The 13215-nt window shown below is 39.2% G+C and overlaps 1 protein-coding gene across 1 annotated transcript in view; it reads right to left on the reverse strand.

Annotated features, from left to right (window-relative positions):
• The window catches only part of LOC117459267 (collagen alpha-1(XIX) chain-like), a 117347-nt gene that overhangs the window by 41619 nt on the left and 62513 nt on the right, over window positions 1–13215 (reverse strand). The window contains exons 17-23 of the mRNA XM_034099997.2: window positions 7816–7869; window positions 7697–7741; window positions 6099–6131; window positions 2302–2340; window positions 2163–2207; window positions 1110–1145; window positions 565–609 (exon numbers count right to left, since the gene is read on the reverse strand). Of these exons, the coding sequence (XP_033955888.1) occupies window positions 565–609; window positions 1110–1145; window positions 2163–2207; window positions 2302–2340; window positions 6099–6131; window positions 7697–7741; window positions 7816–7869 (297 nt within the window). The remainder of the gene's footprint in view (window positions 1–564; window positions 610–1109; window positions 1146–2162; window positions 2208–2301; window positions 2341–6098; window positions 6132–7696; window positions 7742–7815; window positions 7870–13215) is intronic.

The following is a 13215-nucleotide window of genomic DNA, read 5'->3' on the forward strand; positions in this document are numbered from 1 at the left end:
GCATGTGTTTTGAAATACACGCTTATACCCCATTATGCTTATACAGATAAGCTTTTTATGGGCAATCGCCTTTACAACTCATTATCTCTTAACGAACTGAAAAAGTCACATATTACCATGGTAACTGAGCTTATGTTGAACAATAATAACACAAGAATCAGTACCAGGCAGCTTTCTATGCCTAGCTTTTGATGATTTAGATAAGAAAGATATTTGCATTATTATGTTCAAAGCAAATTCTAGCGTCCTTAATTGAAAAAGTTCTTAATTTGATGTATTTTGATGAGTTGGTGTACTTGTGGAAACTAAGCGTTGTTAAAAAATGTAATGTATAATCATTTTTTGCATTCATCTTCATTTTACACTCGCGCATATGCCATTATCTTGGACAAACGAGTGCAAAAAAAGGCATGGGATGTTTACATTTCCTCCCAGTTCTATTTATGACCTCCACTTAGGGTGCCCTCATCTCACTGTTGTTTATGTTCAGCAGGATTTCTATTCTTCTCCATTTGACCTACTGTAAGTGGCACAGCCGACATTGAGATAAATACAAAGTCTCACCTCTGGCCCCTGATCTCCTTTTAGTCCCGGTGGAGCGACGTTTCCCTGTCACAGGAACAACAAAGTGGGAGTGAGATCCAGTTATAGGGAAGGGCGGACAATGGAGGAGAAAAAACATCAGGCCTGTCACAGTGAAATATCTGAATTCCAGATACAAAAGTTTGGTGAGGCATACGTGTCAACAAGAAGGAGTAAAGGTCCACTTCAGTCGCAAGTGGAAGATAATTACTGTGGTGTGTCGCTACAAATGCTAGTCTTTCAGACAGGTCTTCAAAAGCAACAAAATGGATATATATATATATATATATTATCTCTGGTGTGTTGTGCTGTTGTCGAGCTCAGGGTCACTGTATGTCCAAGAAATAAGATTTTCTGCAATTAAAAAGATCAACAATATATAAACTCCTCAAAGACGTCCACTGTTGTGACATCGCGGAGAGCACCGCACACAGTGATACTCAATGGACTTAAAGGACGTCTCTGCCTTATTCTATTGGAGGTGGGTATTGATACTCTAGTGAAAGTGAAAGTCTTCAACAAGTTACCTTGAAGCCTTGCGGCCCTTGAGCTCCTCTCTCCCCCTGTAGAAAATAAAGGAGATAGACAACCATCATTTCTCAAGATGTGCAAAAAGAAAATTGTCAAGTAAGTCTTTCCTATTGCTCGCTGGGGTAAGGCAACAAAAAAAAGGACCTTCATGAAGTTATCTTTTATATTGTGTGGAGGTGGAGAAAAGTGTTTTTCCTTTGTTAAGTTTGTTTCTTTGTTCTAATAATGTGAATACAATGAAAGCAGTAACTGTTTTAATTACCTCTAAGGTAGAGCATTATTGTGCTTTTGCCTTTATACTGCACCACTTACAGGGTAAACATGAGTTCTTGCTTTGTCTAAAGTAATTATTCAATCATTTGCAAATTGTAATATCTATTTGTTCTTTCTATGCAAGGAGCCTTATGTTGTTTGGTCGATAGCTGAATCAGTGGCCTTTGTAATCTGCATGATATAAGTAGATGCATTTGTTGTTTTGAACTCATTTGCACAGCAAGTGATGTTCAATTGTTCTTTCAAAATGAAATGTCAACTTCTTTTGTTGATATAATAAAATAAACTGGGAACAAGCATCTGCTGTGGTGTCAAATGTTGGATACAATGAATAAAACGATTTGTCAATAAATAACATAGGTATAAGTTAAATATATATCACTTTCTTCAAGACACCTGAATCATCAGCGTATATATATATTTGTCTTTCGGTTCTGCTAATATGTCAATTATTTCGGATGAAAGCTAGACACTGACATATAGGGAGTTTCAGGCAGATCTATGCATATGGCTTTAGATTTTGGAACTCTACGATGTACCATGTTCTTCATTTGTTTTGTTGTTAAATGATGATTCTTAATTGAAATATGAGTATGGTTGGTTTGCCTGACAGCAGCCCTTTGTTGGTGTTAATCTATACATGTTTGATAAAATCTATACACATGTTTGATAAAATCAATACACATCTTATCACAAAATGTTGGATACAATGAAACTCTATAATGAGATTTGTATGATTCAATTGTATAGAAAATATCAAAGAGGGATATATTTACCTGATCTCCCTTTTCTCCTTGGGTCTTCACCTCCTTCATTTCATCCTAAAAAAAAGAAAAAACAAACCACTTCAGAATCCGACTGTAGAGGGACCGCCGGAAAAAACCAACATGTGTTCTGATACAAAAAGCTGCTCACAGTTGCAGAGAGCAGTCTTAATCCGTGAGCTGTCATCACCTAGAAGTAATGAAAAAGACACAGCGTTACCTAAACTGTGATCCACCGATCTCCATTCAAGTAAAAGCTGTTGATTTCTTGTAAAAATATTCAACAAAAATCAATAAAAGTAATAAGTGATTGCAAATGTATAATACATCGATAGATAGACTAGCTAAGAATGTGGAATCTAAAGGCACGGGGCAGACTATTATAACAAAATGAAATGCATTGGAACGGTAAAAGGTCAAGAGGTACAGTACCAGCTGAGGCAGACTGACACCTAGTACTATAACATGTGAATAGGAGCCATTTCTAAATGTAATCCAAAACAAAAAAGTTTTTAGACAAAACCTCTTGACCCTTATATCATTCTGTGTACTGATTAATATGAAATTCCGAATCCTGGTGTTAATTTCACAGCAGATCAGAATATATTCTAATAGATCTTGATCAAATTATATTCCAGGTTTAAAAACATCCAGGTCTCACTGAGGACTAATTTCTGTGCAATGTAAAAATACTGACCACACTGGACACAACTGCATTTCTGCTATCTAGTGTTCTTGTCCACAAAATTGAAAAAGGAAGTTGTCTCTAAACGGCTGTTTTAAAAATGGCCATCTTCATCTTTTTTTAAAGCACGCCCACACCAGGAAGTGGTGGAATAGTGGTGAGAAAAGAGTTTGTTACAGTTAAACTGTTCACAATGGAAATATGTTAATAGCAGGTGGCACAGACACCTCTAGATACAATCTGGGTTTGATGGACACTGAAATGTTGGTGTAAACTGCACAAAAGGTTTCAAATGTGAGGCCAGTGATTGAAGTCCATTGTATTAAAAAACTGAGCAAAGCCATTTAGAGAGCAAATCTAATTATCCATCTTCATTACAATCTATGATTATCAGAACTCATTTACATCTAAATCTCCTCAGGCCCTTTGTGTTTGGTTAACTACATGTTTCACCCCCATGTGCAGTTATAACCAGTTCAAACTTGGGTGGTTTAGGCATAATGATAAAAGAAGTGAGAGAAGCAATGATCATACTGAAATACATCCAAATGTTGGTGCTGGAAAAATAGAGTCTGCATGCTCGATAATGCTCCATTGAAAATATATTTAATGAATCACACCAATCACGTTTTGAACGCCAAGCTTCTTCTCCAGAGTCCAGACACATCTTGGTGCCCTCGTGTCATGTTTTTCTTTGTCCATCTGTGCTGGTGCCCTTGTTTTCGGACTAATGTGTGCCAGTGAGCCCTTTGAGAGTGTTACTGTGATTAAGAGCTACACAAATAAACTTGACACAAGCCCTCCTTCCGCAGCAATAGTCAAAATAACCTTCAGTAAGGTCCTGAATCCCCGAGTACCCCAGCGGACTGACTGCATTATCACTCAACCTTCAACCTGCAGTCACTCACAAAAACAGCTGCTGACATTTTTATCTTGCCTCTGATTCTAAACCCAGTTCCATCAGTATGAGACCAGATAAGACACTTCTGCCAGAGCCTTTCGCCAGAGAAGTGAAATATGCATTTCAAGGCAAGGCAAGTGTATTTATATAGCACCTTTCAACACAAGGCAATTCAAGGTGCTTTACAAAAATGAAAGACATTAAGACAAAGGCATTTAAAAACAGTAAAAGATAATAAAAGAAACATTAAAAGAAAAAATACATGAATAAAAAGTTACAGTGCAGTTTAAGATATGAATAGTTCACACAGAAGTTCCACTTTACTGATGAACACAACGGCTCAGTTTCAATTAAAAGCAGCGACAAAAAGAAAAGTCTTCAGCCTGGATTTAGTAAGAGTTGCAGCGGACCTGCAGGTTTCAGGGAGTTTGTTCCAGATATTTGAAGCATAATAACTGAATTCTGCTTTACCATGTTTAGTTCTGACTCTGGGGACAGAAAGAGAACATTTAACTTTAAAATAACTTGGAAAAACAGATTCACTTTACTAGATTATAAAACATATTGTAAAGCAACACTGGCAGCAATAAAAACAGGACAATCTCGGAGATGAAAAGAGCGTTTTGCCACTTTAAGGACGTTGGGGGTGGCAGTGCATGGCTGTAAGCCCACCGCTCCTCCCCGTCACTAATAAACAGAGGCACAAGAAGGTTTATGAAAGGAGGGTAATGATCCAAACCCTCGCTTCTGCTGTGTAAGGGAAATCAATGCTTAACTGCCAAAATGATCTGCCACAGGGAAGCAGAGAGCACAGACAGAGACTGGTACTAAATATTCAAACAGCCTCATCTATCAAATGACTAATGTTTCCTCCTCTGCCATAGTACTGTATACATCTCCTATATCCTGGGTGGTCCATACCTCACCACACAACAATGAACACCACTGAGTATTTACGATTTGATGGAACTTTTCTTTATCTTGCTTCCCCAGTAGAAGTGACATTTAGGGAAAAAAGAGAGATGGCTATTCCAAAATAATTGCAAAGCCAAAACCTCAATGTTTTTGAACAGCCATTAAAACCGCCAACGTTGATATCTATTCTTATTAGGGGAGCAGACTTTTTGTTTGGTAGACAGAAACCAATGAAACCGTGAGTGATATTTGTTCGCAGTATAATTAAGTTGTCACATTTGCATATGAATCGCTTGCTAACAAGCAACGAGAATGAGAATAAGAATGAAAGCCATCAAAGTTTGTTTCCAAGCTCATGTGAAGCCTTCGGAGGCTCAGTAGGCAGGAAGTCTTTTGAATAAAAACCCATTAGGACAGAGTCATATAAATGTCAAACCCCTGACTATGTGACACGTGAGCTCAAACTAAATGTTTTTATTTGACACCAATTATACTTTAATTTCTATTTTATTTAAAAAATGTGTCATAGTTGCAAGTGTATCATTACAGATCTTTCACTGATTTGTCACAGTGTGTTTTTGCTGAAAATGTCTGAGCAAGTGTCACCTTCAGCATCAGACACACCACATGACGTCAGGCTTCTTTTTTATGTGTTTCTCTACTGAAAGCAGCACTGGTGACTTCCAAGATGAATCCTTGTACTATCTACAATTATGGACATTATAAACAGGTCATGTCCTGCTGGCCCTCATTAATCCACACTATAAAGATGTTTTTCAAGCGAAATATTAGCATATCAGTTGGCGATGGCTAGTGCACGTGTTAATTTGATACAAGATAGGAGAAGGAAATTATCGTTCACAGCTTTCAGGGAATGGGTATACTGTAGCTATGTTGTGTATATGTCTTTGCTGTGTGCATTGCATAGACTCCCTGGGAGCTTGCTGCCAAAAATATCAGTAAGTTCATTACCTAAAAAGAAGTTCTTGCTGGGTGAAATTCAACACAACTATAATCTCATCTGCCTTAAAATGACTGCCCATGTTGCATGCATTTGATCAATACCAATCCACCGTTTTTGAAGATGGGGGTAAATAGGATTTTTTAGAACTCAATTCAAGATAGAGAGGAAATCTGCAGGTAAGTCAAATAATGGGAATTGGTTACAAGGTGACATGGCTCTAGGTGTGAGGAGTGACAGCATAAACACAGCACTGCTATTGCTTTGAGCTCCCCCTTCAAATGGTATAATGTGAAACACACCATGATGCACAGATTCATTTTTCTTGTTTTTATTTGCAGAGAACAAAGCGCTAATACTACAAAATAGATTTTTGGGACAGCCATGCAACATAGTTTGGTGTGTCTTATGACAACACATACATAAAATGTCATACTAACTGACAATGTATGATATTCTGTAAGGTGGGTTTTACATTATACTTACAGGACCAGGCGGACCAGGAAGGCCAACTTCACCCTGAAAAAGAGCAGACAACTAATATGAATCAGTATATATGCTGTAGAAGAGACTGAAAGACAAAAAAGAAAAGAAAAAAAGTAACTTGAGAAACTATTTCTGAAAGCTGAAGTGCCACAAGTGACCTCGAAAACCTTCATCAATAGGTTTTGGAGCAACAATAAAGAAAGCAATAACATGAACAGACTTTTGAAAAATACTGCAAACCTCAAGTGATGTGAGAAGAGTCATTAGATGAGTGGAAAGAAAACATTTCTCAGTAAAGGGCATTTCATGTGCATCATGTGAAATGTACTTGTAGCGTGTGTGTGTGTGTGTGTGTGTGTGTGTGTGTGTGTATATAGTGCAACCGCGTTGAACTCTTTTTAATGGGCCTATCGGGTGCTCCAGGGAACCGTGGAGGGTCCTTAATTGTGATGCATTGCATTTAGGAGCCTCCATTATTCCATTCATAATTTACAAGCTATAACTTTAGCGCTTTTAATGAAATACGGAAACACAGCACAACATCTGTGATCATATACAGTACTATAAACAACTAAAAAGCACTTAGAGAATACATGCTGTAACATGCCAGGCCCACACAATCATTCAAAGGTGTCATTTTAATCTTTAATTAAACAATCATAAACTCATAAAAGGATTGTATGCCAAGCTCTAGGGATGTGGCTGGGTCCAATCGTTCGGGTCCAGACTGAAATATCACATCATGACGGATTTCAATGACATTTGGGGCAGGCATTCATGGTTCCCAGAGGATGAATCCTGACTTTGGTGAGCCCCTGACTTTTCTTTCGCTTTCACAAGATTGACATATTTGGATTTTCAGGACAATGTCTCAACAAATATCGGGTGTATTATGAAATGTTATGAAATGTGGTACATGTGGAATTTGGTGAACCTCTGAATCTTCATTTATAACTCATGGTCTACTATTAGCCTATTAGCACAACATTTACATTTACCCAAGATGCATGGTTCCTGTATCTTACCATTTAAACTAATTGTTCATGGTGATACTTGACATATAAACACCTCTACATTGAAAAAAAGATGCAAAAACCCACACAGGCACACATCTCCAACGGCAAGTATACTATATAATTAATAGTTCATGTCTTCGGAGACCATTAGATAATAAGCTGACTTAAAGATGATAACTATCTCAAAAGGTTTAACCTCGTAGGTCTGGTGTATCATACCAATTATATCACTTGGACCTCCACCACCTCTTTCTCTTTTTTTAATCTACACTGCCATGACCCCACCCACCCACCCACCCACACACACACACACACACACACACACACACACACACACACACACACACACACACACACACACACACACACACACACACACACACACACACACACACACACACACACACACACACACACACACACACACACACACACACACACACACACACACACACACACACACACACACACACACACACACACACACACACACACACACACACACACACACACAGTCTGAGTTTCAGGGAGCACAAACAGTGGGCAGCATCATGTATGACACATGACATTGACGTGACTTACCTTTTGTCCTTTCCTCTCTCCGGCCCCCTGAGCATCTATCTGACCCTGTGGGAGCAGGCCTTGGTTAATGACTGTGTAACATCACAGCGTTGTAAATGTCACTGCAGGGAAATACGTACAGGGTCTCCTTTCTCCCCTTTCCCCCCCGGGACTGCGGACTCAGCCCCCTCCACCTGTTTGTGCAGAGAGCAGAGCGTTGACAGTGACTGACGGTAAAGGCAGGGCAAAAAGACAGAAAAGCTCAGAGTAAAACCTAGGCAAAGGCAGACTTTATAAATGAGTAATCTGGAAAGAAATACAGTATTGTGTCATCTGTAACCGTGATAGGAGAAAGGGAAACTGTGACTTTATGATAGTATTGTGTTGACAGTGTGGCAGGATGATGATAAATACAGGCCCCTGTTGCATTGCAGCATAGCTTCCACTTTAAAGTCATTCCCCTGTCTGCCAATAGATGGCACTTGATGACTGCTGGTGAGCTTCCCTCAGAGTGTTTTTAATAGGATTTCTTCCTGTCAGTTATGTGGAGAGTGCTCTAAGTAAACATAACTGTAAAACAAATGTACCTGCACCTTGGCCAAGACACACAGTGAATGATTAATTAAAAAGATTTGTGATGGAACCTTTTTTCATACATACACGCAGGATAACTACACAACGGAAGATCCATCATACAGGATGCATATCCCAACATCTTTCTACCAGCCATATTTCCCTTCACAGCATATCATTCACCAAATGCATCGGGAGTAGTAGAAATGCATTGTTTCACATATCTGGACACGCCTGATTAAAGCTCATCTGTTGTGAAATGTGGGGATTATTAATGTGGGGATTATTTTCTAATATATAGGTTGTTCATTAAAGAGGATTGTTCCTTTGTAGGACATGCGTGCAGATTTGGAGGGAACACTTTAGATACGACGACATTAAGGAGCATCTGTTTAGCAATCTGAGAAGACAGAGACATCTGAGAAAGGTTGCAGCATATTTGAACACTCCTTAGCGGCACCCGGACTCTAACAAACAATAATTGCCTTCCAGTCTCAGCCCCTCCCCCATGCCTTCCACTTGCTAACGGCAGCCGCTGTGATACCATTTATTTAATGAGATATAGTCACTGTTTCCTCGTCCAAATTATGAGCCGTTATTAAGTCAGTACAATGCTGCCATGTATGAACAGATGGATTGTCCTATTAATATTTTAGGCGGGGAAGACAGACTATAGGCTAAATTGACTTTGAGCACTAATTGAATTCCGTTCAGCTTTATCAACCACATGGGAACTCGTAGTTTTACCATCATAATCTTATCATAATCTTATCAATTAGATCATTGTTGGCGTGCTATCAGTCAGAGAACTTTTCCATAACAAGAGCCGCTCACAGTGCGTGGAATGAGTTCCCCATTGACATCAGGACAGCAGAAAGCTTACACATCTTCCGGCGCAGACCGAAAACTCATCTCTTTCGACTCCACTTCGAGCGATAAAATGAAAAACAGAAAACTAAAAACTAAACAAAAAAACTAAATAAAAAGCACTTATATACTAACTAAGGACTTACTAACAAAGCACTTATATACTAACTAAGCACTTACTAACAAAGCACTTATATACTAACTAAGCACTTACATACTAACAAAGCACTTATATACTAACAAAGGACTGGCTTATCTAAAGTCAGTTGAGTAGCACTTAAAATGGTTTGGCTCTATGAAACCTAATGTACTTATATGATTCTGTTTTCTTCAAGTTTGTATCTTCTTGGTCAAATGCACTTATTGTAAGTTGCTTTGGATGAAAGTGTCAGCTAAATGAAATGTAATGTAATGCAGTATCTTAGTGTCTTACACTAACTGTAAAACACACGCTATACTGTGCAGAGAAAATGATTTCCCACTGATTTATGACTCAATGTAAATCTCAATTATTCTTAGCCTGTGATGTGATTTGTTGTAAACATGTGTTCTGGCATAGGCTCACGGCAAACCATTTCTGTCGTTATCATTGTTAGATCTCCAAGGAAGATCATTCAAAGTCAATTTATTAGCAGAGGGGTATGTGACAAGTTAATAAACCTTTCAAATGAGATTAACTGCAGCACGGCGAGTATTTATCCAGATTATCACTGTATTTACACAACGAGAAAGCCCAGCGTGCTTAGGACAGGGAACTGGTCCACCTGTGGGTAATATGTTGACTTTGAGGCACCTCGACTCATCTAACTGCAATTAGGCCTGTCTGCATCCCACCTCGTCTCTCCATCAATATCTGCAGTGTGCTGTCAGAGCCCGTTTGAGCCTGTCAGTGGGAGATACAGTTATGGAGATGTGATTCATGAGAGCGCAGTCTTCCAGGCACATAATGCACAGTGAGGATCTTTTGTTTTTCTCTTTAAAACATTCACATGCTGCTGAATGACTGAGAGGGGGCTCGGCTCACACAGATGTTACACTGTTTTGTCCAAACTAAAAAATGCAAAAGAAGGAAGAATCTCTGAATTATTTCTACTCCTGGAAACTCTTACTTTCCATTCCTCCGCTGGATTGTTTAAGTTCCTTTAAATGCAAAGTTATGTATGTTTCGCATTAGCAGATTTCAATGTAAAGTCATACCCTGGGACTCTGAAAGGTTTTCTTGTCGTTAACCTTAAACATGAAGGAAAGGGAAGATGTAAGGATATGACTGATTCATGGCAAGGGCAATGCTGGCATACACTATTAATGTAAGCAATCTTGTTGGTGTGTTTAAACATACAGTATAGTAACATCAGCATGAGACAACACACACTTTTTTTTGTGATCTAATCATAATGAAACCTTTAATCTAATCTGAATGGGGTGGTGGCTTTGGTCTCCTGCAGGCTTTGCCACCTGCATGTTTTACTAACTTCGTTCCGATATCGCTTTAAAGTTGCCGGTAACAGTGGGCTCACAGGTCTACTTTCTCAAAAATTGGTAAACTTTCCCCCACACTCTTGAACAATATTTGTTGCTATTACATGGAATTACCTTTACGTGTTTCTTTTATTTACTGCCTTTGTAATTGTTTTAATAAAAGGCCTATGAAAGTGTAAAGTAAATTTGAAATATACTGAACCCCCAATCTCAGAGCTCCTTTCTCCGCCGAGTAAAGGTTTGGGTTTTATGGCTTCATTTTATGATATGAAACTGATTCAGGTGCGATAATAAACTGCAACTCGGCAGCTAATTACAGAAGGCTCATGAAAACTTAATCAAGGTAACCTCTGTTTGTCATTTTATTCTTAAACTTGTCTTAATAGAGCATGGCAACACGGAGTAATTTTTCATCAAAATGAAACCACTATCCTCTATCCCCACTATCGCCTATGCTTAAGCTACTCCTATCCCATTTGTGTTGAGGTATACTAAATGTGTCCTCATAAAGACAACTTTCTTTCTCAAGGTTGGCCAGCTGACACTTCTCCTTCCTCTGGGCAGAGAGGAATTCTGTGGCCTGCGCTGACACACCGGCAAACAACGCACCTATACATCAAATGAACAGCTGTGGTCAGGAGGCTGTCCAGTACACAATAGCTTTCACTCTCTGCATGATCACAAGTGGGCCACTGGAGGCCTGGTGGGTGGATGTTAGGGGCTGTGGGGGGCGGGTAGCAACAAAGACAGTAGGAGGGCTGGTAGAGGTCCATGTCTTGGAGTTTTTTACATCGCATATCTCGTGTGCCTCTGGTGAGCTACAGCACCCCTGGGATTCATGAAAGTTATATATTTTTTGTTGCAAAAGCACTGTATGTAATGGCCATCGGTCTGTTTGGAGTGTGAGGACTGAGTCACGCTGTGCTGCGCTGCAGGAGGTGCGGGGTAGGAACAGCTATTCAAATTGCACAGTAGATATTGCTGCGATTGACTGAAAGGTGCTATTTCTGACAAGGTCATCCTGACTGACACAGAAACCATCAGTTAAGGACAGGGGTCTGGTCACACAGACGTCCGACTTGTCTGGGCCGGTTTCCTGGGACAACTACTTACACACAGCCTGTCTTTATACCGACACACAGCTCAGATGATTAAACTCCTAGCCTATTTGGGGGACCGCTACAATAAACACTGCTCAGTCATCTTGACAATTCACCCTGGCTGGAAGTGCAGGTGAGGCCCTGTTTATCAAACAGGGAGATGACTCACATCTTTTTTAAATGCCACATGTCAGCACTTTGTTTTAAGACGAACAATGTTGTGAGTGATACCTTGAAGGCTCCTAGGGGACCCTGCAATCAGAAGCAAATGAAACTCCTTTACGCACAGAGAATGGATGAAGAGAATGTAACACAAGCTGATTAAATCAACACTTGTGAACAGTATTTATATACGTTTTTTAAATTGTTTTTAAACCACCCTAAGCCTTTCATCACCTCTTCCTAAACTAAGGCTGCATTGAATGCCAATTTTCTTCTCTAATTGAGGTTTTCAAAGGATCTTTTGATATATATTATATATATATATATATAATAATATAATATATATATTTGGTATATATGTCTTCATCTCTCTAAAAAACATTGAAAAAATAGATTTTACTTTCATAGGCTTTTGACTCAAACAGCATAGTATTATTAAGACATTTTGCCTTATTTTTATCTGCAAGTGTTTAGACAAACCGGGTTTAAAAATGAATATTAACATAGCAAAAATGTTTAATAATGAGGCAGCTTTAGACTTTGAATGTCAGCTTTATATACACAGAAGGGTTTAACTAGCAGGTGTAGTTAAACATATTCAGATTATAGGTTTACAGTATTATAGTTTCCAACCTTTGCACTAATATTATCTCTCATAAGTATGTGACCGGACCCCAGCAGTCTATAGATTATCTCTGAGCGCATCTTGCGTGCCTTTCACTGCCACCTCCGTCAAATGCTAATTTGACTTAAAAATAACCAAGCACTGTCCTGCTGCCAATAGACAAGACCCAGTGATGCCCTGGTGTGTGTTTTGAATAGATGATTTCGCCCCTGAGATCCAACTCAGCAAAATAGGTGACTCATAAATGCCAATACCAGGGGATGGAAGCTAAGCCGGCACATGCTAAGGGTATCATCAGGACATTGCCATTTAGAAATGTCACACCTTCTCCATCCAGTCTTTCTTTTGTCCCATGACTCTGCGTCCTACAGTTTTATGAGTTATTAAGGACCCAGGAGATGCATTGAGTCATGCAGGAAAGGTTTAACACTATATTATACTGAAGATAATTGAACCTTGAGAATAAAGGTGATGAACACAAGATAAACCCTTTGTCCTGATCGAGAGTGTAATTAGGGCGATAGTGCATGAAAAATAATTGGACACCCTAAGCTACATGATGCCTAAACACTCCTGTTCGTCCGGACTCCAGAGCAGTGAAGAGTCTGACAGGCTGTATCCTTTAACACATTGTGATGCTTGTGCCATGTGGGTCACTACACAAACACACCAAACGTGTCTGAGACTAGTTTGGACACCTGAGGCACACCATAATTCAACAAGTCAATGGGGCT

This window comes from Pseudochaenichthys georgianus, chromosome 15 (assembly GCF_902827115.2).
Source record: "Pseudochaenichthys georgianus chromosome 15, fPseGeo1.2, whole genome shotgun sequence".
Lineage (NCBI taxonomy): Eukaryota > Metazoa > Chordata > Actinopteri > Perciformes > Channichthyidae > Pseudochaenichthys > Pseudochaenichthys georgianus.